This window comes from Poecilia reticulata, chromosome 5 (genome assembly GCF_904066995.2).
Source record: "Poecilia reticulata chromosome 5, P_reticulata-male-v2, whole genome shotgun sequence".
In the NCBI taxonomy this organism is placed as follows: domain Eukaryota; kingdom Metazoa; phylum Chordata; class Actinopteri; order Cyprinodontiformes; family Poeciliidae; genus Poecilia; species Poecilia reticulata.
The window spans coordinates 9,390,226-9,418,047 of record NC_088834.1 but is presented as its reverse complement, the minus strand read 5'-3'; the positions used below and the strand labels follow the sequence as shown (position 1 = coordinate 9,418,047).

Below are 27,822 nucleotides of genomic sequence, written 5' to 3'. Positions count from 1 at the left end.
TATTCATATTTTGCATTCATATATTCCCCAAGTTGCTACATTGTCTCAATTAGGAAGACACAAAAGCAGCATAATAGTTAAAAAATAAAATAAAATAGAACTAGCATATGCTTCTTTCTTACTTGGATAACTTTAGCTCATAGCACAGCTTTTTAATTGGTTACTCTAAGTAGAGTGCATCAAATTTATACATTAACATAGATATACAAAGATAGATTCCACTTGTAATGAATGATGAATTTGCCATATGCAAAAAAAGTTATCAAACAGAGCCACTGACATCTTCACTACATGTGACAAAGCTGACAGAGTAAAACAGTTCTCTCATTTTGCTCAGCATGATGAGTACTTATCCTCTCCACATTTGTCAGCAAAGCTCCAACAACATCAACAAATCTGGATAATCGATATGTAACCAAGCCTTAGTGTTGCGGTCCGAGAAAATAGAGATTTTGTAATCCCAAGAGATTATTCAATTTTTTTTTTTAAGAAAGTCAGTTACAGAATCAGTTTCATTTTTAGGTATCCCAAGGGGGAATCTTTATCAGTGCAAAAACATATTTGATTTATTTTCACTCAGAATTGTAATCACTGTCTTCATATACTAGTCTCCAGCAATATGCAATGAAAACGAACTCAAATCATTTTCATAGTTCTTATCTCTCTGGAGTTAGTTTTGTGTTGAAGCAAAGGAAGACAGGTTGATTGATCTCTTTGGAGCTTTATTTTTGCACACCATCCCTTTCTGTTATAATGCAAAGCAAAGCTGCAACACAATGTAACATTTTAGCAGAGGAGAGGTTATAGCTTATTTCGTGGACTTTTCCAGCGTTTTGCTTTGGTAAATCAATTGTATTTTTAAATTGTCAGACTGGAAAATATCGCTGTCTTCTGATTGGATTGCATTTTACCACATTGAACTAGATCTGAATTGTATTTTTTTCCCACATATATATTTTAATAGAGATTACAATTATTGTGATCTGAAGTACAACAATTAGACTAAAATAATAAGGAATGTGGAAAATCTCCTAAGTCCATTAATAGAAAATACTACCAAAAAGTGCAACATCAAAGACAAAAATTGGGTGAAAACCTTTTTAATTCTTTTCAGAAATCATTTTGAAATTTTAATACTTTTATTAAAGTCGCATTGCACTCTGTAGATTTCTAAATCAAATAAAAGAGGCCTCATACAGTACAGTTCAAGAAGTCTGTATATACAGATACAGTAAGGTCCACCATGATCAAAATAAATGCATGATATATTTGTCGCTTTATTTAACTCAACAATACAATGCATTTCATCTCTTTTATATGCACATTTTCTAAATTCTTTTTTTGCATTTTAAGATATAGAATATGACTCATATGGAGAGCTGGAGGTTAACTAATAGAGTACGTGAACACTTGTATAGTTAGGAGTAGATAGAGTATAGCAGCTATATCAACAGCTTGTTTGGCATTCTGTGCACATAACAGCAGGTTAGATAAATGAAAGCAACAAACCGAGCAACAATATTCTACATCATGTACAGTGGGAGGAAGCCACATCGGCATGCATGTTAAAGATGCAACTGTCCTTTATCCCCACATACTCTCTGGTTTTTCATTAAATCTGTGTTTAGTGTTTAAAAAGATCTTCATATACATATAACATTGCAAGACGGGTTTTCAAACTAAATAGTGTTCCATCTCTCCCTGTGTTGTAGCTTGTTCTTGATTGGAATAATATATCTGGCAAACACTGCAGGAGAAAGGTGGCCATATGGCAAAGGAGAAGGGTTATTGAATCATTAAATGGCTTTTCAATTGCAGAGAGCCAGTTATGTTCGACTCTACATGTCACTGAATGCATATATGCCTTTGGATGCAAGTGGCAAAAATAATGAACGGCTGAAGACTGGAGCATTAGAGAAAGCAGCTGAAAATGTGCAGATAGGGCGTTTGTTTTGTTTTTTCTTGTGCTTTAAAATATAAAAATGCTTTTGCTCTGTGCGTGTGTGTCAGAGTGCATGTGGGTAGGTGGGACTGATGTGCCAGTGTGTCTTTCTCGGTGAGACCATGTAGTTAGTCGATGTGACATTCCAGATTCAGTTGTTGGTCATAATCCACCAGGAAGCTGAAGAAACATACATGGAGAAACAGAAAGTTAGATCCATGCATGGAACAAAACTGTACTGTACAACTTGTGTTTACATCACCAGGTACAATTAATTAAGCTAATTGGTTAATCAATCATCTAGTTTACATTTCATTAAGCAACAGCAACAATTTTCCAGCTTAGGTTCTTACTTAAATATTTGGCAGTTAAATGATAAAAGTGACAAGTGATTTACACATTAAAGTGTATATACACATAAAAAAATCTGTCGTCGGTTCTGAAAATGTATACTTCACAGTACTTTCAAGCGAACTTCAAATAGATACAATGAGCTAATATGTGTTCATAGGTCACCATTTGAGCGTACAATCTCAGAATAAATTTTTTGTTAGTTAGTTCCCAAGAGCTTTCCTCAATTATTCTCCTAATTTTAATGCATATTAATGATGGTACAGAGTGGTGGTACCCAGCAAAACCCACTGGACCTAATTTGGATTTCTAGATAAGACCGGTGTGTTAAAAAGTAAATATTACTGTTTAGAAGCTGTAAAAGGAGAATTTCAATACCCAGAATTTACACAATAAAAAGTAGCACTTTAGAGGGAAAAATTGTTTCCAAACACACAAAGTCATCTGGCACCAATAAAAGATTGAAATGCTTTTAAAAAGTCAGTGTAAAGTATTTTTGGAAATAAAGGACACGTTCAACGTGTGAGATTTGCAACTAGTTTATTGGGCCTTTTAATCTCTTCCTCAAATAAATTAGTTTGTCATTAGATGAATTCTACACCTGGGGGAAAAAAAATCAAATATTTGATCTATAATTGAAGATTTAAAATTAGAATTGGTAATCAACAACAACAACAACAAAAAATCACAAAGGCATGCAGGTATGCAGCTCCTCTCTCATGAGTTTAGACCTTTCAACTAAAGAAGGAATATCTTGCAGCTCCTCCCAAGAGCATCACAAAGGTGTGTTTTATTTATTTTTCTATTACTGACTAAAGAGTTGATCTGGTCCTGCTTTTGTGACGTGGATAAATAAACCAGCCTCCCTCTTCCTCACAGTGAGCACAAGAATCCTTGGCAACCAAATATCTTTCTGATGTAGCGTAACGACAAATCCATCGAAAGAAGGCAGCTGTAATGAGTATCTCACATTTTGATTGACCTGATGTTTGTTTAATAGCCACTTGAAAAAAAAGGTTTTGCATTGTTTACAATTTAATATAAAAATTTATGTTGTTCCTACTGTTCCCTGAAAGGTGCAAGACAATTGAGTTTGTTTGAAGCAGTCAGCATCCATACATGGGGAAAATCACAGATGTGGAAGTAAACAACCACGTCAAGTAACCTAGCAACTAGCAAAACTTACACCACCCACGCAGCTAAATCATCATCGCCCAACGGATATTGCAAAGAGGCAGACACGTTAACTAAGACAGGTTCTCGGTGTAGGTACACGGAGTTCAGTTTCGCCAACAACAAGTTAATCAAATGTCAAGACGGGAGAGTCACGGCTGTGGCCTGGGCTCGCTGTGATTCATGCTACACTGATGGTTTCTGTGAAGTAAATGATGCGATAATGAGCAGAGGGCAGAATGTGTGTGTGTCATGTGAAAGTCAGTTTGCCAAAATATAATTAAGTAAAAAAAAAATATATATATATAGGAATGTGGAGAGATGTTTGAGTTTGTTGTTGTTCCAGAATGCAGTAAATTATAAGCTTTGTTAGGACAGAAGGGTTTTCATCAAGCTAAATTAATAAGAAATGAGACGTTTGCAAGATTACAATGAAACATTTAGAACAAAAACAAAATAAAAAAAACACCCCACCATTTAAAAATGAATGACCTTATCGTTATGATCTCATCATACCAAATCAAGAGGGACGCGTCTCGACTTGGCACAGTCAGAAGTTATATAAAACAGAAAAATATGTTGTTGTTTTTTAATATGTCTCACACGGTTCTTTAAGTTATTTATGTATTATTATCTATGTCGCTTGCCCTGCGACTGACTGGCGACCTGTCCAGGGTGACCCCCGCCTCTCGCCCAGAACGTTAGCTGGAGATGGGCACCAGCAACCCTCCCGACCCCACTGAGGGACAAGGGTGCAAGAAAATGGATGGATGGATGGATCTATGTGGCTGTTTGGTATTCGAATACCATCGATTTTCAAACTTATTTTATTACTTTACCTTAATATGTCATTGGCATCTTATCAAGGCACCTTTTTGTTAATTAATTGACGGTGAGCTAACCCCATTTGAGAGTATCACAGCCAAAGATAGTCTGTCTTTTATTAAAATACTTGTGAAAGTATTCATATTAACATTTAAGTGGTGACTCTCAAGTTTGAAGCAGAAGGAAAATATGACATTGTTTTTAATATTTTTGGCACATAACAGTCTGAAAAATGTGCTAACAAAGAAGAGCACAATGTTACCCTGGGCTTCTTATGGTTTTCTTCCTGCTACTTTTTCTTCAGTTAGATGTGTGAAAGACATGAATAACAGTTTGTGATCTCTATCAATTCCCCCACCTGAGTTGTGCATCTCTGCAACTCCTCCAGATGTTACCATGGGAATTCCTAACTCGGAAATACTCAGTATGTCAGTTTAGGTAGAAGTCAACATTTACTGTTTTGCCACAGATTGTTTCAAAAACTAATCCTACTTTAAACATTTCCACAAAATGTAAAAGTTTAAAGGGTTATAGATACTGGTGCTAACTTATTTTTCTTCTTCAGGAAATGTAGAAAAATAATCCAATTACTCTATTCAGGGTTGACATCAGCTGTTTTTTAAATGGATGTGTTTGTTTAAAGTTTTCTTCAACGCTTTTACAACATACTTCACTTAGCTCCGTGCATAAACAGAGTTCACTAATTAGAGAGAATATTTACAGCTATATTAATTTTGTTATTCAGGCATCTTGTTTTTTTATTTATTTATTTTGTAAGAATTCACTTCAATAGAGTTAGTGTTGGACACACAGGAGGAAAAACAACCCTGATTGCACAGTGGGAAGCAACTCTGAAAGCACCAGAAATGTGACTGATCTTAGAAGTAATGAGCAAATTATCTGATAATGAAGACAGAGCGGCTAGCTTCCTCTCCCTGAAAACTAGAGCTGGAGTCTAATGTGCAATCACTTTAAAAGAACCTTACATGGCAGCACTGGACATATGAGTCATACCAATAAGCACATAGAAATGTCACCGTGTCTGAGAAGAAAAACTATCATCAAAGGATTCAGGGCTGTTTTATATGTCTTGAAGTCACTCAAAGCAGTGTTAACAGATCATGTTTACACTGGAGAGTATAATTAAAAGGGGAAAGGTAAATGTCTGATATTTCATCTGTTTGGGGTGTCATGCTATTGTAACATTAATATAAAAAAATCTCCTGCGTGTTCATCCAAGCACATGATGCCTTCAGTGTGACTTTGTTGAATCTATTTCTTATCTTAATCTAATTCTCTTTCAGAATTTGTTTTCTTAATTTTACAGAACAGTAAAACTTATGTTTTCCAAGGTCTTTAAATGCACCGTTAAAATGCTAGCACTCCTTATTTTCTAAGAACTTCACACTAGATCATATTTTTATGGATCTCCCATTGGGAGGGTCAACCCTTATTAAATGTGACCTCTTATAACTGTGATATATTTTTAGCGGGAAGACAGAATCAAATGAATCACATTTGTTGACAGTAAACTGTCAAAAGAGATTATCATAACTCATTACATATTAAAGTGGGTGTGAAATGTTCCCAAGGCGATTCTAAAGTCTTTACAGAATCTGTGGTTGAGTGTTTTTAATGACTCGGGACGTCCTCAAGCCTGGATAATCTATTAAAATTTCATTTTATGTTTCCGTGTATGCCCTCTCTGGTGTGCAGTGGAACAATGGGTGCTCAAACATTTTCATATCCATGTCAGACTTTTATTAATTGGATTGTGAGTCCAGAATAAGTTCAGTTGTCATGCCAGGCTGTAGACTGTGTACATAGGATTGTGTCAGTGACGCCTCATGGAGCAGCAGAGAAAATCAAGCTGTATCATGTTTGTCCATACTGAAGTTCACACCTTCACCGTTTTGCAGGGGCCAGTTGTTTTTATACTTAGTGTTTCCAACCCTAATGAGCTCAGGCTGTCAGAAAGAAGTATGACTTTATCCAGTCGTTCTACTAGGTGAATAATAAATATTTATTTCTGGAGTTTGCTTCTAAAATAACAACATTTGCAAAGACTTTTAAATGAGTTTGTATGACAATTATGATTCAGGTGTAGTATTTTTCCATTGTTCTGTTGCAATGCTGCTTCTTTAAAATCTTTTTACCTATTTTCAGTTATACAAGACACAGATTTGGTGGAGCAGGTCACCAAAGTATAAATGAATAGAGTGGTATGTACCACTGCCAGGATGGTATGTAAATGTTTTTCTTTCAACCGATAGATTTATCCGAAATCTATTGTTTGTATGCTGGAATAGGCAAATCTGCAAATCACACACTGAACTTGTTATTTGATAATTCCTACACTCATATGAACATCAGTTGAGAAACGAGGCCCACTGGAAACAGATTTTATGTATATAGTCATGTCCAACCAAATCAATCCAATTAAAAGTGAAAAAAAAAAGTTTTCAAAGACATTTGAAATAACATAAACAACATAGGTCCAAACAGTGCAGAGATACTTTTTGGACAATTTTGACAAAAACAAAACAGGGAGGTTTTACTTTACCCCTCCAGCAAATCAGGAGACTGCATTTCCTCAGCAAGATATTTACTGTCTTTTACATACAGTCACTTTCAGGAATTGTCACAGACCTGGCAGCAACATGGTAGAAACCATCTCAGCATCCTCCATCATGTCAATGATACAGCGTTGGAAATCTTTGCTGCTGTTGGTCTGAAGGTAGCTACAATGACATCAAAAAGAAAAAGCACTGGTGAAAACCTGTTTGCAAATAACTTAATTAAATATGCAGCAAAGCTCAACACATCAATGCTATCTGTTATATATCTATTGACACCATTTAGCACCGTTTAAGGATCACCTTTGTGACTGTCTGGGTGTTTGAGTGTGTGTGAGAACAGAGTGATTGGCCATCTGCTCATCCTCTCTGGCGAAGGAACATTTCCATCAAGAAATTAGCGGTGCCAAATTGCGAGCCAATATCTATTGCAAAAACACAAACACACACTTTCGCTCTGTCTCACACACACACAAAAGCACAAACACGCTTATGTACACTGTACTAACCTCATCCAGGAGATGCGGTCTTGCCAGAACTCATACATTATGTAACACGACTTTCCCGGGAGCTTCTGAACAGACACACTGGAGGAAAAAGTAGAGTGGGTCAAAAAGCTGAAAATAACCAAAAAGGAAGTTGGAAAGGAAAAAAAAGTTTTTCATCTTGGAAGAGAGATTAGTTGAGTAATGTAAAAGGCAAGACAGCAAGAGTTTTTATTAAAAAAAACAGTTGCAGAATCATTGTAAATTAATACAGAATCATTTGTAAACTAATATATAAGTAAATGCCTATTTCTGTAATATAAAAAAATTAGACTATAATATATTTTTTTGCTTTTTTCACATATAATATGATATATATCCTGTGTAAATCAAATGAAAAGCAACATTTTTATACAAAACAAAAGATGCATAAGTGTGCAGGTGTACACACTTATGCATCTTGATTATTTTATTTCTTTGCTTCTGAAAAATGCATGTTCATTTTTCAGTTGAATTGAATGAGATAAAGACAACAATGTATTTGAAAAAATGTTTATCATCACCTCATTTTTGACATATCAAAAGGTTGCATATGTGTGCCCTCTCAACAGATACCGTATCTCATTCCTAAGAAACTTAATCTGTTAATAGTAGAATAAATCTCTTTTTATGTACATCCGTCTTAGGGACCTCTGGCAACGTCAACTGCTTTTTCAGCATTATTCAGGAATTTTAAAGCTGCTTCTGTAGCAAAATCGGAAGCTGCGTTTAAAACGATTGATTTAGAAGCAAGCAAGACACTCACTGGAAGTTGTCAGAGTGAGCTGAAGTGGCATCGATGTAGCTGCTGAGAACTTTCCGGAAGTTATCTAGTTCATCGTCTATCACGGACATCTGCCTCTGAACCAGCAGGATGTTCTGTTGGCAGTGAGACAAGAGACAGAAGGGAGAATGTGATGAAAACAGAACTCTGTGTGTACTTTGGAGAATGGATCCTTGCGAGCATGGATCCGATTTTCACACGGCACATTTGTGGGCACTGATGATTTAGTGAGACTTCACCTTGTGGAGCATGTCCAGATGATGTTTTGAAATGATTCATTGAAAATGGACAAGGCTCTATAAAAGACATTTAAAGGCAATGGTGAGATTCAGGGACAAGGTAATACTTTAAGGAAAAGGTGCTCCTGAAATGACCAAAGTAAAACAAAAACATGTGTAAGAGAAGGCACACAGTTTCTTCTCTATGTATGTGGGCAGATGGAAACCCTTCCTAATTCCTAAATAAAACACTTTATGTTAAGATAGGAGTTGTAAAATGTTCTAATCTTGGGTGATTTATTGCAACGCACCGTTATAATGCTAATAAAGGTTTTGTGGTAGCAACTAAACTTTTAATAAACAAGTAAACATATTTCACATTACAAAATGAGCAAATACAGCAACCTGGTAGGGAACATAGTATCAGAGGGTTTAGTAGCAAATAATAAATCACATGTTTTATGTGTCACTAAATGAGAAACATACCAGGAATTATTTAAATAAGATTTAGAGTTAATTTGCATTCACGTCCACTAGTATCTGAACTTTTAAAAAAAAGGACAAAACTGAAAAAGGCATCCACCTTTCTGGTGATAAGGTCAATGAAATTCAAGCATTGATCTCCCACAATGTGTCTTGTAATAATTTCACAGGATTTCAGAGCTTTTGACAATGCATTAGTAATCCACTCTGAGAGTGATGTGGCAAGACAGATTGATTTGAATGTGTGAGAACTCTGAGAACTTTGTAAAGAGAAATATTGAGCCGAGACTGGACTTTGATCACTGAGAGAAAACTTCAGCGCTGGCTCATTATAAAGCTTCTCATGTTTTGTTGTGAATATTGCTGCCATCTCAAAAGCTCAGACAAATGTGAGCACAAAGAGAAAAAATAAAAAAGGAGGATTGTAAGACCTTAAATTTGTAATCATGTCAAGAAGGGTAGGGAAACATGTATGAGAGCGAGGGGATGCTCCTTGTGAGAAAGTCCCTGAAATATCAGCTTTTGAAAAGGAGATTTCAATGTCTGATCCAGCCACCACGTCTAAATCTCAACAAAAACCTACCTTTTATGTCAAACCCTCTTTGCAACAGTGTATCTACGTTTATATTTGTCACATTGAAATACAATCCAGATTATAAATATCATATTTGAATATATACTTTGATTAAAAGTTTAATCTACATGGCTTATATTTATGTATTTCCTGAATGAAATTGCACCAGTTCACAGGAGGAAATATTGTTAGTTCATCACTGGGAATTAGTGGTTAGTTTTAGGTAGCTTTTCAGGTCTAAAATTATGAGCACAGAAATAAAACTTTTTTAAAAAAGTAACAGAAATGTTGAAGTATGTTGAAGTAGGCTACATCAAGTAAATATTTGGGTTTAACTGCTTCTGTTTGTCTAAAAAATAAATAAAAATCACTTGTAACTCAAACAAGTATTTTATGATTTTATGACTACTACAGCGACATGTTGCACAATTTCAAAAAAAGTAAATAAATAAAACAACACCAAACAAATGAAACTTGATTTTGACATGTTTGTGTTCCAGATGACAGTGCTCACTTACAGACTTGTATGTGCTGGCGAGCGAATCTTCCTTGAGCGGCTCCAACTTCGGACCCTAAAACAGGAAAGTAAGAAATATGGAAAAGACCTGTTGGCTGAGCAAAAGTATGCAATATCAGAAGACTGGAGATGCGTTATTGCATGTGAGTCCATGTCAACTTAAAAATAGAAAATCTACATTTCATCACTTTCCACTTTGAATTATTTATATTCCAAATGTTATACAGTATGTCCATGTTTAAACAATAGTTAATTATAGAAATTCCACAAATTCTAAAATTATGAACTTATAATTTTAGAATTATAAGTTCAAGACAATATTTCTGTATTTGTACAGTATGTGTTCATTTTTACATAATATTAATCATGTGTTTATGATCCGGTGGTTTTCTCTGTGCAGTTTGTTCCAGTTTTTCTAAAGCCTCTGAATGTAAAATATGGTTTATCATAGGAAAATAATAATGGCAACATTTGGTCCTTAAAAACGACTATTCAAAATGTTCAAAACAGCAGAATTAAAATGTGATGAGTCAGTCAGTCACACACACACTGTTCGGGAATCAGATTGGACTTCTGTAATGAAAAACAAGTTGAAAGCATAGATTTGTTTTTCCTGTTTTGCAGCCAGTTTTTTTTTATTTATACTTTTTTCTATATAGAAATTGTTTATCATAAAACCAAATCAAAGTGAAAACATAGAGCCAGCCTTTTCTCTTTCAGGTCATAAACTCATTGTGTTGTAATTGAGAGAGCAGCAAACAGAGATAGACAGGCAGTACGTGCTGATGGTGTCGGCGTTGAGGTGCAGGGATGGATATTGCACTCTGAATATCCTGCAGGTTATGAATTGCTTTGATATTGCACTCTGAGTCCCTCTGGTTTGACAAAACAGATGGATGGAGAGAGCAAAAAAAAAATGCTTTCAGAGCGACTGAAAGGAGGAAAAAGAATGAGCCTCAAAAGGTGGGAGTAACCAAAGTTAATAAAGGGAAGAGCAGACAGAGAGGGAAGAAGAAAGAGCAGGAGAGCGTGAAAGAGGCTCGGGGAAGTGTGGTGAGAATTGGTCACGGCATGAGAGCCGGAGAGGTGACTGCGCTTGGTGTTTGACAGAACCACAGATCTGCAGCGCTCCATTTGAAACAGCACCCACTTCCACCCCACACCACCCCAAGTATATTCTGAACCCAGAGAGAAATAAAACATACAGCCCAATTCTTCAGACACTGCTGTGTGAAGATACTTAGAAAAAACTTAAGACTTGTTTTCGGCGTCACTACTGAAATTAAAGATTGAAGGTGACTCCCTGCTGGTAAAATAATGTGATTTTTTTTTCTATTAATTAAAAATATATATATATGAAGAAAATATATGTCATCTTAACAGAAGGGGATCACCAAGGTATACACAGAAAGCTAATTAATGCTTGAAATGAATTTGCTGCTCCACAATGTTTGACGCAAAGTTCAAAAAGAAAACAAGCAAATATGGACAGAGCATATCTGCAGGTACAATTTGAAGAGTAGAGGAACTGTGGGATTTTTTTTTTCTCACTGATGCAACATGAAAGCTTTTTGCCCTCAGCAATTATGGATAAACTGTCATTGACCTTTGGCAGTGAAGTGCAGGGAAACAAATTTTAACTGCGTTTGCCTTCTCATTATCCCTGAGTGTTTAATATAATTGTTACCTTTAAGCTGACTGCTAACAGAACCAGCCACCATACGATGTCGATTTTCATGCATAAATCTACATAGCAGGGATGTTTTTGGTGCCTCAACTCTTTAATTGGATGGCTTGATGAAGAGAAATGTAAGTCTTATAGACACAACAAAGAATTCTAGACATACAAGTTTATGGATGAGTCATGGAGTCAAAAAGATAAATAATAAAGTGGTGGATATTAAAGAAGGAAGCAGCAAAAAAGAAAATCCAATCTTTGCACCATACCTGACACTCCAGTTTATCCAAAAGTTGCTGCAGTCGGTTGACCTGAGAGCACCAGTTTTCTTCATCTTCTATGTTGACACCTGTAGATAATCGATGGACCAATTAAACAAGTATCTAGTTCATGCTTTAGAATCCACAAACAAACTGAGTAATTGTATAACAAGCAGGTTTCTGTCTTGCCAACAAATCAGCCATAATCAGACAGATTATGGATTCCACCATTGCATCAGTAAAACTCTGTATTCCTCTTATCGGACAACCAGAGAGAAGGTTTAAAGAAACTGCAGCCATTAAAGAGCAATTTATTCCGAATCTTCAGAGAGGAGGATCCTTTTATATTACAGTTCATGTGATTTAAACACATTGTATTATGTAAAAATTCACCAGCATACATGAGGTTTTTTTTTCTTTGCTCTGGCTAAAACTGACAAGTGCAGGGATATTCATGCATAAATATGGCCCAGCTGTCCTCTAAATGCATGAATAACGCTTCCTTCAAATGTTGACGAGCTGCATCAGTGCTCTGAAGGGCTGTTTGCTTGGCGGCACTATTGTCTAATTTTAGAGTTAAAAGGACAAGCAATTTCAGCTTAGCAAATATTTAGCACTTGCAAATAGCTGGCTGAATATGCCAGTCAGTTCAACATAGATTGGGAGGCAAAATTAAAACCTGTATCTTGTTGTTGTGCGACTAAAACCTTTTATGAACCAGTTTGTCAGAGTGGCAGTTCCCTTTATGGTGCCAAAATAGACAGCTGCCATTAGGGACTTCTACATTCCTGAACAGTGTGCTTGGTCAGCAACCAAGTTTGAGTGGGTGGCATGTGTCAAAGTAATACACAAGAGACAGAAAAAAAAAGGATTTCAAGAAAAACTCTGCATTAAGAATCACACTCTGACTGTCAACTTGTCTTATTGTTATAGTACATCCTAGTGCTATTAGTAGTTTTAAAAATTAAACCCAATTTTAAACAAGATAAAATAATTTAAAAAAAGAAGTTACTTGAGGCTGAAACCCACACAAGTATCAGATAGAAGATTGAGGAGTAAAGATAAACAGTGTGATCAGGATTAATATTTAATAAGAAACAAATGAGACTCAATATAAAGACATATAAATGGAAAAAAAACCCTGAAAAAATTGAGTAAATGTCTATGTGAAATACCTCATAAGTTTAAATATAACAAGTCTAATTATATATTCTCTTTACCTGTGTTTGGTGTCCCAGTGCAGGGATCCGATGAAGACACACACAGGTTGTTATGGACCCTACGACCACACCGCCTGCCATTTTTCTGTACCGCTGTCAGCTCAGGAGCCTTTACCTCCCTCCTGCCATGACAGCGATTGGAGACCCAGGGAGACAAACATCAGAAAGAAAGACAGCAACTGTCAGAGGATCGTAGAGGAAACAAACTAAAGATATGGCAGACAGAGGTAGACACAAGGGTGCAAGGAGAAGCTGATACGGAATGAAATTAGGGGGCTAAATGAGGAGACTGGGAAAAGAAGTGTGAGAGCAATGCAGAGAGAAAGATAGTGGAGAGAAGTCAAGAGGGACGATAGGTTAATATGCAATTCAAGAGTGAGGGAGAAACAATGAGTGGACAGAATAGAAAACTTTGTGAAGTGCTCTTCCACCCTCAAATTATCACACTTATACAGACACAGTTCAGTATAACTGGAAAATGTGTTGGACGCAGTGAAAAATATCTGTCAAAAGCACTTACAATGTGCAATTTTAAACACTCACAGCTTATAACAAATGAGTGTGAATGCTTTAATTTCATTTGTGTATTTCTCTGCAGGTGAAAAAAAACACCTCTGCACATTTGTGAGGCTTTGTTACAGTGTTCCCATTTTGTTTTCCTTTGTTGGAACTTTGTGCATGCTGGTAATTTCATGTGTGTGTATTCAGCATCCTGCTGACGGCGCAGAGGAAGCATATTGCCAGGAGGTTCTCATGCTGAGAACCTGCAATCCAAAGGCCACAGGAAAAGCCACAAATCTGCCAGCCAACATATGGAAAGACGTTTCTATACTTGTCTTAATTTTTCTTTACCTCTGTTTCTGAAAACCGCACACTGTCTACCATCAGCTCAACGATGTGGACCGGTATTTGTTCCTTTTAAAGTCTCTTTGGTGGTTTTTTTTTTCTCTTTTGGACTCGTTGTTGTGTTATTTATCTATGTGAATCTGTGGTGAATGCTTTGTCATCCATTCTGCTTTAGCTCCTTCTCTGCCTCCTGGAGTCTCCTCTCAATAATTCACCTTGGCTATAATCGGTTTGCTATTTCCAATAATACCAGTGTGGCAGCCAGAGGGGGGAGCAGAGTTCTGCTGAGCCAAGAAAACCACAGTTTAAACAGGCAGACACTTACTGTTGATATACAGAATGTAAAAAGAGAATGGCAGTCGATAAATATAAATTCATGACTATTTGCTATAGTATAATCTCACAACTTGATATTTAAAAATGTAAAAAAAAATCTAGCCTTTGATAGGATTAAATGTTTTCTCTTTTGTTAAAATTTTCATTACTGAATCATGGGTACCAAACATATTGGCACCCAAAAACCGTTCTATAAAATATATGTAACTGAAGGGTTAACACGTTCAGTATTAACCCTCCAGTATTAACTTATTCTTTTAAGTTGATCAAATTGTTTCTGAACTTTTAAATAATAAACTATGACCTGACAGCTTTCGTCCATCATCTCATTCTCCTCTACCTGTGCTGTTCCCACTTCTCTCTGATTAGCTCTTATTGTTTCCCTCTCATTCTTCACCTTTTCCCCAGACCAAAGGCTGTTTTTTTTTTGTTTTCATTCGCCTTCTCCAGCTCCTTCTCTTATTTCTATCTTTGTGTTTTCCTCTCCACTGATGCCCCATGTTCCCTAGCCTCTTTGTAGCCATCCTCTTGGTTTATTTAAGACTCGTAATGACAATTTTATAAAAGTATAAAAATTACTGAAAGAAACTGTGGAGTTTAACATTTTTTAAATGCAATAGATTATTAAAAAGAAATCAGAACAACTCAAATTTAAAACATTTTGATAAGAAAATGTGTTCTTTCTGAAAGAAAAAATCTTGTTGCCACAAGTAAATTACGGTAATTATCTTTTTTTTAATTTATAAAATCAAAGACTTCACTGCCAATGTTTTTGTATTTTAGAGCTTATAGAGTGCAATGATTTTTTTTACTGATCTCCTCCTTTAGCCCTCTGATTATAATCATTATCATTCTCCAGCGGTTCTTATTCTGTTCAGGGGGCATGCAGGGTTTAAGGATTTTTGACAAGGTCAGAAGAGGGCTACGCTCAGTCCGCTCTCGCACATCAAGCAATTCTTTTACACATTAAGCAGAAGGTGGAATGCCTAAATTTCAGTCAGAAAATTAGAAACCTTTTTTTTTGTTTTTGCAAGTAAGCCTTCAGGTCTGGGTTGAGAAATGATTTAGTAAAAAAAAATAAAAAATCAAGGAATAGAGATCTTGCAGCTTGGAATGTAAAAAGAATGTTAGAGGTACTGTTACTGTTCATTTCTGCTTTGACACAGAATGGGATCATTATTCTGTTATAACACTTCACAATTTTAGAACTTTTGCTTTTTAGCAAGGTGCTTATAAAAATATTGTTTTCGCTACTGTGTGGACAATGTGTTGCAAACGGCTAAAACAGACCCCACAAATAAGACATAGGCAGACATAAGTGGAGCCATATTGCAGAACTCACGGAGCGGGACTGCTCTGCTCCTCCACAGCCTCCATGGCACACTGAAGGGAGCTCTGCAGGGAGAACAGCTGACTGGATGTCTCTCTTAGCATGAACCTGGTGACGAACTGACCCAACACACTGGCACCTTGGTACTCCTGAGAGAAAGACAGATTTCAACATGTGTCAGGGCGCAAAAAAACAGGCAGAGAAACATCAAAATGGATGCAAACTCTAGAGCAAAGACATTGTAGTTAACTGGGTTAATGGCTACACTAAGGTATTCTGAACTATGTATTCGGATTCCAGGGAGAAAGAACTTAAACAGGAGCTATAATTGCTGCTTGAGTCTCCAAACATGAATGTGATTAGATATTCCCAGAGGACTCTTGAAGCAATGCTGCAGAGCTGTTTGCCAAAACGGCGAGACTGATTTGTAATCTCTGCAGAATAAGCATTTTGGGATTATCAGTCCAGAGCAATGACAGACCGCAGCTGCTAACTAGGACTGAACAATCCCTTGAGAATTGCCTCACCTTAGAAGGAGCAAGAACAGTGGAGAAAGGTGATCTAATTAAGACAGGATGCATAATGTTTCAGAACAGATCCCCTCCCTCCTTCTCATTTAACATGCATGAAATTCAAATCCCCAATTTAAGGTTGTTCTCTCAAAGTAGCTTTAGTCAATTCAGTTAAGAGATTGAATTGTCATTCTTGCTATTGTGTTGACTGTCCCAGATTATTTTGGTTCTAATAAGGATAAAGTTACATATCTGCAGACCCAATGAATAAATCTGAATTTATTAAATGGGTCAAGGGAGCAGATTGAGTGGCAGCCACTGGCTGTTATACTAATCGCCATCTTTGTCCATCTGCAGCAAGACAAACAGCAGCTTCAACAGCAGAGAAGTCAGAAGTGGCTCAGCTGCAGAGGAGGGAGTGGAGAGGATCTGAAAATGTTTCCCAGATGTGCAGGGGGCAGAAGGCGAAGGTCGGGAATATTATTGAGAAATTCATTTATTTTGGTAACTCAAATAAAAAATGTTAAAAACAATATGAAGATTAATTACAAAAAGATGTTTAAAGCCTTTGCGAGCCTCATCTAAAGAGAATATTCTAATTGTTTTGGATATCTATGCATATAGTCTCCTCAACCTGGTTTATAATACAGTTTTTCTTGAGTGCTTTGACCTGCTTAAAGGAACTGGGATGCACTCAGTTTTCATTGTTACTTTCTCAACAGAGCAGAAGACACCTCTTACAAATGATTTCTCATTGGTTTGGCACATTTTCCCTCACCCTTTTGCAAAACAGTTAACACAGATTCACACATTCAAGCAGTCCAAACTCAGCTGTTCTAACTCCAGAAACCAAACAGAAATCAGGTGATTCTAACTATTATATAGTTAGAATCACCTACCTAGAAACTACCTAGATCAATATTGAAACTACCTAGATCAATATTGAATCAGGTCCTAATTTTATTTTCTTATTCTCTAATAGATTTTATTTTGGTTCATACTTATAGTATTTTATCTAATATTTACAGTATTTCAGTCTTTAGCCAAAGTAAAAAACTAAAAATAAAAAAAATATGGAATTATTAAAATTTGCATCAACGCATTTTTGATTCTTGATCCAGGTAAAGTCGACACAGCCTATGGCAGAGGCTTAAAAGTGATGTAATAAGTTCCAATGACAAGCACTGAGTCCTGCACTTCTTGTTATATATTATGTAATGATTGATTGAAGAGTCCATATACTTAAAAATGACATTCATTACATACGGCATCATAAGGCATTATGTATTTAAACGTAATGCTTAAAAACTGCATTTATCTTTTCAAAAATATATGTGTCTTATGCTACTGATTAAAAAAACAATGCATCAAGTTAGACAAGTAATAGTAGTAATACTAATATTAATAGTAATGTTTATATATTAAGAAAAGAGTTACATTTTTGAATCAAATGTTAAACAACATGGTGTTTTTTGCTAAGTTCAATGCACTACCTGTTGGTTTGGTGGCAGTTTCACGTATGGGAACATTTTATTTAACTCTCAGCTACAAAGCAGCTTTCTTAGAGCAGCTCATCTGCGGTGGAAAAATGTAGTCACTGGTGGAATCCTAATCTGCATATACTCTGGACTGAACATGACAGAACCTTTGAAGTAAGGGGAGCAGATTGAGTGGCAGCCACTGGCTGTTATACTAATCACCATCTTTGTCCATCTGCAGCAAGACGAACAGCAGCTCCAACAGCAGAGAAGTCAGAAGTGGCTCGGCTGCAGAGGAGGGAGTGGAGAGGATCTGAAAATGTTTCCCAGATGAGCAGTGGGCAGAAGGCGAAGGTCGGGAAACCAACCCTGGCTACATAATAATGCTGGACCATTTAACGCAATATATACTTGCTATGATAAAATAAGAAATCTGTTTTCTTTTTCTCTTTTGTGCACTGAAGGAATAACGTGGTCTATGTATGATGAAGAGTTTCAAGTGATTGCTCTGAAATTCTAAGAATCTCCTGCGTATCCAGGAGATTCACATTCAGCATGGTAATTGAATCACATCAAGGCGTAAGGCACCATGAAAACGTGAAGTGGACCTTTGTGTTGTTTTGACCAGCAAAAACAAAAAGGCAAAAACAGGAGTAGCTGAACTTTTTCACAGCACTGAACTTCCTGGTTAATCACACATACAATTTGTCTTAACATGAACAAATAGATAAAGTTTTTCATGCAATGTGCAGAAATCTTACCTCTTTAGTTTTATCCATTGCTTTTAAAATGGCAATGTTCAGGCTCTCCAGAGCTGAGAGAACATTTACATATTCTCCGAGGTGCTCAGAAAAATAATCTGATAGAGAAAAGAAGAATAAATATTTGAACACTTATTGCAGTGAAAGACAAATGAATAAGTAATGGTCTTACATGTTAAGATTCTAAAGAAGTCAAGCCATGACTAGTGAAATGTATAATACAGTCCAACAGAAATGTTGATGTAAGAATAAATGGCTTTGTAGGAATTAGACGGCCAACAATTTTTAAGTGTTTAAATTACTGAAATCCCTAATAGCAGACATGAAGGATGATGCATACAAATTTAATGAATAAAACTCCTACACATTTTTTTTAGCAAAAACTTTCTTAAACAAAATGAAAAAAAATCTTTACCAAGCTGAAACAATTTATTAAATGTGAAATTAAAGGCCTCTTGTCTTAATAAAATGTCTAATTTTATTCAGCATATAGTTCAACACATAGTCAACACTGATCCAAGGTTAATGGATCTTACATTTTTGTTCACTCCTGCTAACACTGTCTCTCCAAATCGGTTTGTCAAATGAGTTCTTGCTCAATAAATGCTAAATGTTTATAGAACTTGATCGGTGACAAAAGTTGGCCTCTGATGTGGAAAACAGTCAACCTCCTTTGACGTCAAATGGAAAGTAAGCCATTCCCATTTAATCAATTATACATACGTTTTATTCTGGGCAAAACTGGTGTTTACCCGTCTGGGTGCCCCAATTCTTAGCTTTATTCAGGGCACACAATCCATTTAAAGATGATAAAAGAGGATAATTGCTTTCAGATTTAGTGTTGGTGAATGGTTATCCAATGGTTAGGAGTTCAATATGGGACATTATTAGTGATTTCAACAGTAATTAATTGAAGGGGTAGACATAAATAAACTTTTTTAATTTTTGAAAAAGCTGCTCAAGTCTTTTAAAGGCACATAAAACCTGCCTTAATTTGCAGATTCAAGATCTTGCCCAACAACATTATGAGACATCAAAATGCATATGATCATAATCTTGAAAGAGACAGAAGTTCGACTAAAATTAAGTACTTAAAACAGACAGTGTAATTTTTTGCCAACCTGATAACTTGTCGGTGTCCAGATTACTGCAGGGTAAAATGTAAGAGGAGATAAATGAGAAGAGTTAATTAGGCAGATGCAAAGAGGTGCTGCACTTAATTCCTTGAGATTTTTTTGTTGTTTTTTTTATAAATGGGAATATTGCAGAGTTATCCAAAAGAACACATGATGATTGCATTAAAACTACAAAGAAAAGATATGAGTTTGCAAATCCTATAGTTTTTTGACTGACATGGAAGATTGTACAGCATTTGTCCTTAGAAATTGTGAATCTGTCTTTCTTGTAAAACAGTTTTTCAGAAATGCTCATGCATTCAGCTGTGATATTACTTTTTATATTTCCTTTTTATACTTGACACACTGTAGGGAAATTCCTCTCTCTTTGGTTAACTCTCACAGAAGGTGTCATCACACTGGGTGCTGTAAACAGCTTTTGGTGTCACAATTTAAAACAACAGCACTGTACTGTACAGCTCAACACATTAACCTTTTGCTTTAAGAGAGTTAAGGGTTATTTTCATTGCTTAGTGAAAAATCAAGCCAGTTATTACTTGATGTTGAGTGTTTACCATCACACTGAATATGGCTTCATTACCTAAAATTGTGAATTATTTTGTTAAAGATTTTTACCATCACCAAGTAATTAAACGTTTTTGGTAATGTTTTCCAGGACACAATACATTTAATCTGTCATTGAAGCACATCTCATGCCAGCTGCTTCCAAGAAAAGTGTGAGGAAAAAACTGTGGTGAGCTTCTACTGCGGCTCAATACCCCAGTGATTTTCAATAATGAAAAAGTCCTTGCTAAGTAAGCGTAACTGAATCTCATCAAATCAGTCTGATTGCTGTTTATTGGACTATCATTTTCTTTTCTTTTTTTCTTTTTTTTACCTGAGCTTAAGCACATAATTTAACGAGATTGGAAAATTAGCATTTGTAAGAATGCAATTTCCTCATAAAGGCAAATTCTTAATCTGCTAAAAAATATTAAGAAGATAGGCTTATAAAAAAGATAAAGCATAATGAAAATAAAGGCTTTTATATAAGACTCAATAATATGTTTCTTTTTATTCATCAGCAGCTGTGGCGAGTTAAATTTCCACTCGAAGCACAAACTTCTGCAGAAACCCTCAGGCTGGTCAAACTGATTGAGTTTTTGATGTTCCTGGTGCATTTAATGATGTTTATATTCAGAGGATGTGAACTGTTATTTTTTTGAAGTCTGCTTTCAGGGGACATATTCTTTACTAAAAACTTCCCTCAGAATGTATTTTGTTTAACTTGGAGCTGATGACTGGATGAAGGAACAAAAATTGATAACGTCTCCTCATTATATTCTTCTTCAATAAACAAAAAATAAATAAACACTCACTTATTCTGCCGTCCGTCTATGGAGTAAAAAAGTTCCTGAAGCTCTTCGGTTGTCAGGATCCCATCAGCAAAGTAAGCATTGAACTCCTCAAATGACAACTTGCCGTCATCTGAAAAGCAGTGAAGGATTTATGACAGAATTACTCAAGGTTTCCTAACCTGCCACAACGTGGTTCTTTGTCCCAGTTGATTTCAGACTTCATGTGTCTTCTTATTTCCATTTAACTTTACATTTTCTACGAAGTTATGGCTCTGCTATCCTAAGTTACTAATATCTACATGTTTTTGTAACAATTACCTAATTGGTTTGAAGGAATAAATCCTTTAAGCACGCTTTTCACTGTGTTCTAGATATGTCAACATACCACTCATCACATTTTAATGAATCAAAACATTTATTTATGTGGTCTTGCACAAAACTATGCAAGGAAAACAAAGTTATTGATAAATGATATGCAACTATAAATATGATACATAAAATATGAAAAAAATAAAATAAATACTTGTTTAGCAGTTTGGAATGACTTCCTACTTCAGCTAGTTAATTGTGAGCACAGCTTTTTGTGGCAGACATTGCACCGAAAAATCAATAGCAGAGGATGAATGGCTGGATTGTCATCTGTGAAGAAGAGCTCCTTCGTGAGCAAACTATCAATCCCACTGTCAGTACAAATAAATCAGGGTGGCCAAGAGTAAGCTTATACCGGTCAAAAACTATGAGAGATTTTCAACCTTACAAATTAGTAGAGATGAACAGAGTGTGACTGCAGCAAGCAGTACTCAGCAATGACACTCAAGCAATTGGAATTACTCCAGTGGGAGTTGGACTCTCAGTCATTGTGAGTAAAGAACACGTGAAGATCAGAGTCAAAATAAAGCAAAATTGAACTTGACAGTGCTGAACAGAAAATTATATTAACATAAAGAAATCTCAGCAGGAACACAAGAAAAAGAACATGTTTGATCATTCTTTGAAAACTATCATTCAGTAACAGGAGAGGTTTATGTTTCTATGCTTATATTGCAGAAACATAGCAAGCAACTTTCTACACATCACATCAAACAGCCATTTAGTATTTTTGTTAAATTCAGGATCATGTAACCCTTCCAGTGTCTCACAAAAATATATATACTTGTTAAACCTTTTTACTTTTTGCCACTTTATATGGTGTGTTTCTAGGTTTTCTTGCCCTGTGAAAACCCAGGAACAAACTAGATAGGAATAAAGTTGAGATCAATTTAATTATGCATGAAATCACTAGTTTATTTAAAATAAATATTCTTGAGTAAGACTTTAACATCTAAATGCTACAGACTGTAGCATTTACAGTCTGTAAATGTATGTAAATGTATTTATGTATGTAGCTTCTACATACATAAATGTATGTAGAAGGTACAAGTCATTGTGTGTCATTGCCACATTTGGTCATTTTCATTTTTTTTTAGCTCTACAAGATAATACAAGACACACAAAAAAAATTACATAAAGTTACACATTTGAATAATTCCATACAAATGTTGATGGTTTTGGCAAAAAACTTAGACATGTTTTGTGAGAAATTAGAAGTCAGGGCATTTTGGTAGATCTCTGATTAAGTGAAGATGAGTGCTGGCTGGCTGGCTGGCTGGCTGGCTGGCTGGCGGGCGGGCGGGCGGACGGACGGACGGACGGACGGACGGACGGCGGGCGGGCGGGCGGACGGACGGACGGCGGACGGACGGACGGACGGACGGACGGATGGATGGATGGAAATTACAAAAAAGAATCAGTGTCCAACATTTCTTTCAGTCCATCCATTATCTTACACACTTATCTTTGCAGGGCCAGAATTACATTTTTTTTACAGTGTTTGTTTTCTTAGCAAAACAAATAGACATTTAATGTGAAGCAAAAGCATATATTTTTATTATTCTCAAAGTCCGTCCTTCTTAGATAAATATTTAGCACTGGACATTTTCAGTAGAATACTTTCACACATTACTTTCCAACGTCCCTGTCTAGCACTGGCTTTTTTTCCCACCATTTATGCACAGTTTGTGCTGATTACTTATATCTTTACACCATCTGTACTGTGGCTTGCAGACTGTGAAACCAAAGATCTCTCCACATGTCTCTCCTTGTGTCATATTTGGAAAGATTCCTATATTTGGAGTGCCAAGATAGACAGACAGCAGGATTCTCAAAAGTGACACTCACAGGAAGCCTTGACAGTTCTAGGATATATGTCTTCATATGTCAAAAGGGGGAGGTTTCCAGTAAGAAAAATATGTAAAAGCACCAGTCTTCAGAATTAGTCTTTTTTTCTATAGGTCTATGATTTGGTACAAGCCCTCTGCAGGGGTGCAGCAATTAAACTGGAATAAAAAGTGGATTGTGAATGTGTTCTGGTGAGAAATGTCCATATCGACTTGAGGAAGAATCATGCTTTTAAATATGCTTGAGGATGACAACTGAGGAGTGTCACTATCCACAATGAAACTGGTCAAATAATGACATTCAGAAGGAAGCGCCAAAAGTAGCATGAAATCCCAGATTACATTTCATTTTAGAATTGTTGCTGAGGTTGATCTCCTGGCACAAATTTGGAAAGTGTTAAGTTACATAATACCCTGAATTTTTCAGTTAAATCAAATAATGTTTGCACTTGAGGAAGTATTCAATTGTCACATCCAGAAGAAATTCTGTATTTCTTTTATAACAGCCCAAAGAGCAGAACTAAATTTATTTTTAAATACTGAAAAAGATAGGTTCACTAAAATGTTCTTTGCTTCCATCAAGTTAAATCTGGTTAAAGCAGATTCGGTAGGGAACAGATTCACATTTCAAATGCCAGCTGATGGCTTGAAATGAATAAATCATTCATGCGTGACCCATTGGCACATGAGCTCACCAGGTCCAAAAACACTCACAGGCAGACATCAACATGACTTTTGTGGCATTATCACCCTCCACTAAATCTGATATTTGTTTATGCATCCACAACACAAGACTTTCTAAGAAGCAAACATTCTCAATATGAGTTAGGATAGAGAAGATTGGTTAAGGAATTAAAAAAAAAAATTCAGCCATAGAACTAAATATCACAAGTAATAGTAACTTTAAAGTAAAAAAAAATGGTACAACAGTCTTTTTAAAACAGTCATATATGCTCTGACCATGAATGTGGCTGGGAGTTTTCACTGTGCATCACAGCTGTGCAAAATCTATATGAAGCAAACAGAATAGTAATAATCCAAAACAGGAATCTGCAATGCCCTGTTGGTTCTTAAGCAGAGCCCCTGGGTGGCATCTGCGCTCCTGAGGTTAAAAAAGTTGAATTACTTTAAAGAAATGTCTCAAAACCTTTAGAGTAAACAAGAAACAAAATAAGAAAGTTGTGATGTCCTGCAAAGTAGGGCACAAAGTAGGCCATGCTGGTATCCCTTCAAAGGTTAGTCCCAATGCAGGCTCTCCTAAGTGGTTTATAAATTCCCCACCAACGCTTCAGTAGCAACCGACATTGCTAAGAGAGATGGCTTTGGTTTCTTTATGGTAAGCTTCTATGGATCTCTGCATACTCAAGCTATTACTGGTATTCTTAGCATCAATGTCCTACTTGGGATGTTTCACAAGCCCATCTGTGAGAAAATCTGAGGCATTTCTTTTACTTTCCAAAGCCTCACTTACAGCAGCGTGCTACTTTTACTTTCTGTTTTCAGCAATTTTTTATACTTGTGGTCTGAAGCTGGCTGGCATTTTTTTCTTCAGATCAGGGAAAATATGAGATGAGAAGAAATTTCAGCTGTCATTTATATCTGTCTGTTGAGCCCTACTACCTGCTTGAGAAAGCAATGATGCAGAAAACCTTGAAACTGTTAGGTTAAAACAATATCAGTTTACTGATCCTTGACCATGTAACGATTTTGGGCTGAACATTGACTGATGAAAGCTGATTCTCTGGTCAGGAATCTATATGAGATTCTTATACTGAGAATCATTTAAAGTAGTTAATTTACGAACAATAACAGACGTCACATTAGTACTAAAGCTAAATCAATTACTGAACTGGTATGCAAATAGATCACTTGCATTAACGAGTGATGTTGAATGAAAAAGCTGTGACAGATGCTGTTTAGTGAGCTAAATGCTCTCAACAGCTGCCCCTCTGCAAACATAGTTACTGGTGAAGTTTTACCTCCCATAATTCTGAACAAAAGTGTTAAAATGTATATGTTATGCATGAACTGATAAATACATGAAGCGTAATATAGAAAGTTAAGACCATTCTTTTACCTAAGAGGAGGAACTTAATTGTACCTCAATTTTTTTTTTTTTTTGCAAAATTATTGTAACATAATGCTCCTCCACGTCGAGAGGAGCCAGTTGAGGTGGCTCGGGCATCTGGTAAGGATGCCTCCTGGACGCCTCCCTGGTGAGGTGTTCCGGGCACGTCCCACCGGGAGGAGGCCTCGGGGAAGACCCAGGACACGCTGGAGGGATTACGTCTCTTGGCTGGCCTGGGAACGCCTTGGGATTCCCCCGGAGGAGCTGGAAGAAGTGGCTGGGGAGAGGGAAGTCTGGGCCTCCCTTCTGAAGCTGCTGCCCCCGCGACCCGACCCCGGATAAGCGGAAGAAAATGGATGGATGGATGGATATTGTAACATATCAAAATCTTCTTCTTATGGGCTCACAAAAGTTATGCATTCAGTTTCTTCACTACTAAAAAGAGCATATTCAAGAACCACAAACAATCAAATCTGTCAATCTCACAAATAGTTAATTGAATCACAGTTTTGAGGGAAAACAAAGCCAATCATTTTCTTTTACATTATATTTTTAGCCTATTCCCAGTTGTATTTAATACTGAGGAATATAGACCACTGAATGTGGGACGGTACATTTTTTCTGTGTTTTGCTTTTAGCATTTATGGTTCTCCTTCCCTTTCCTTTTTGTGCAGCTGGTTTAGTGATGACACTCATCTCTGCTGAATTCATTATAATAAAAAGTCTAACAGTGAATGCATTTGGTTGAAAGAATCAGAGCAATGTATCATTCAGAATGTCTTTCTTAAGCATTGTTAATACTATCGAGAAGCAATTGTTGTTTAGAGGCACAATGATTACTGACTCCTTGAAGTGTGAACAAAACAATGTCCCGTGATGACGGCTACACTTCCCTCCCCTTGATTTGCTTTGGCACCCTATTTCATCAGTTATTAGAGATGAATAAATATCTTTCTGGGTGAGCCAATATTGCACAACAAAAGCATGGGAAACAGAATGGTTCTGACTGCAGCAAGACATTAGCCTACCTAATTAAACCGAATGATAAAAACAATGACACAATTTCTCCTGATTTAGTGATAGTCTGATTAGATATCTCAAGCATCACACATCAAAGCAAGAAAAAAATATATAAAATTTATAAATATATATATATGACCCAATAACAGGCAAACAAGTTAATTCAATTTACTGTGATCTGTTGTGTTCAGTAAATGCAACTTCATGGAAAACAATTTAAAAGTGTGAGAGAATCCATCCATCCATCCATCCATCCATCCATCCATCCATCCATCCATCCATCCATCCATCCATCCATCCATCCATCCATCCATCCATCCATCCATCCATCCATCCATCCATCCATCCATCCATCCATCCATCCATCCATCCATCCATCCATCCATCCATTTTCTTGCACCCTTGTCCCTTATTGGGGTCAGGAGGGTTGCTGGTGCCTATCCCCAGCTAACGTTTCGGGCGAGAGGCGGGGTCACCCTGGACAGGTCGCCAGTCTGTCGCAGGGCAACACAGAGACACACAGGAAAAACAACCATACACACACAATCACACCTAGGGGCAATTTAGACAGACCAATTAACAGTCATGTTTTTGGACTGTGGGAGGAAGTGTGAGAGAATGACATAACAAAAAAAGTAATGTTATTTCAAGAAACCTCACAGATTTATGATGTAAAGCAGTGAAATCATTTCAAGGGTTTACTGAGACAAAATGGTTGCCATAGGAAACTTCTGTACACTTTGATGTGATTGCAAAAAAGTAAAATGTCAGGTCCGTAAGCTGTGCAGAAAGTGCTGTCTTAAAAGTTTACTGAAGGATCTTTGGTTGGATAAAAGCTTTTATGATGTTTAATATTTATTTTGATCTCCGCATGGGATTTGACATTAAGTAGCACCAGATTTTGCCAGAGACGCCTCCAGAAAATGTTCAAGCGGGTGGCTAGATGGAGACAGCTTACAGTTTTGGGCTGGCTGGACATAAGACAGGAGACAGGGGTTGGAGTAAGTTGTGTGTGTGTGCGTGCTACTGAGATTACGCCACTGGATTTAACATGAAGAATCTGAAAATAAAACGCTAAATATGCCATCTTCTTTCTGCAGCAAAAGTATAGATTAGATTAATGGATTAATATTCTGTCAATACATATGAAGGCATTTTATTTTATGAGACAAATTTTCAATCTTTTCTAGTCCACAGCCTTAGCTAAATTTTAATTGCATTAGATAGCTAATTGAAGCATGAGATGAATAAAAAAAAGTTTCTGTGTCATTCATGCAAACTGCTTGTTTTGCTCCAATTTATCACTGAGGCTTTATCACAAATTAAACATCACAAAAAAAAACAATTGAGGCACTTCAAATCCTCACTAAGCATATTTACTCACCATTTTTGTCAGCTCTGCGGAAAATCTGAAAAAGCAGAAAGGATAAATCCATTAGTTTCAGTCAAGGCCCTATAAGGAATTTGTCCACTACACGGTTATAAATAGTCTGGAAAAACGTAATCCAATGTTTGATATCGACTAAATATTTGCCATTTAAATATCTACATCATTTATGCATTCATTAGAAGGATTACCAAAACAGGAACATTTACATAAGCTTTTATAATGACTGTGCATGTGAGTGTGTGAGAGTGAGTGAGTCATATTTAATGG

The 27,822-nt window shown here is 36.4% G+C and overlaps 1 protein-coding gene across 1 annotated transcript in view; it reads right to left on the bottom strand.

Moving 5' to 3' along the window:
• Positions 1-1,463: 1,463 nt before the first annotated feature.
• necab3 (N-terminal EF-hand calcium binding protein 3) overlaps positions 1,464-27,822 on the bottom strand; it is a 34,989-nt gene continuing 8,630 nt past the window's right edge. The window contains exons 2-13 of the mRNA XM_081606984.1: positions 27,550-27,574; positions 20,883-20,991; positions 19,510-19,535; positions 18,389-18,486; positions 15,650-15,786; positions 13,126-13,247; positions 11,915-11,994; positions 9,969-10,022; positions 8,158-8,270; positions 7,377-7,454; positions 6,941-7,032; positions 1,464-2,122 (exon numbers count right to left, since the gene is read on the bottom strand). Coding sequence (XP_081463110.1) covers positions 2,094-2,122; positions 6,941-7,032; positions 7,377-7,454; positions 8,158-8,270; positions 9,969-10,022; positions 11,915-11,994; positions 13,126-13,247; positions 15,650-15,786; positions 18,389-18,486; positions 19,510-19,535; positions 20,883-20,991; positions 27,550-27,574 — 963 coding nt within the window. The 3' untranslated portion in view covers positions 1,464-2,093. The remainder of the gene's footprint in view (positions 2,123-6,940; positions 7,033-7,376; positions 7,455-8,157; positions 8,271-9,968; positions 10,023-11,914; positions 11,995-13,125; positions 13,248-15,649; positions 15,787-18,388; positions 18,487-19,509; positions 19,536-20,882; positions 20,992-27,549; positions 27,575-27,822) is intronic.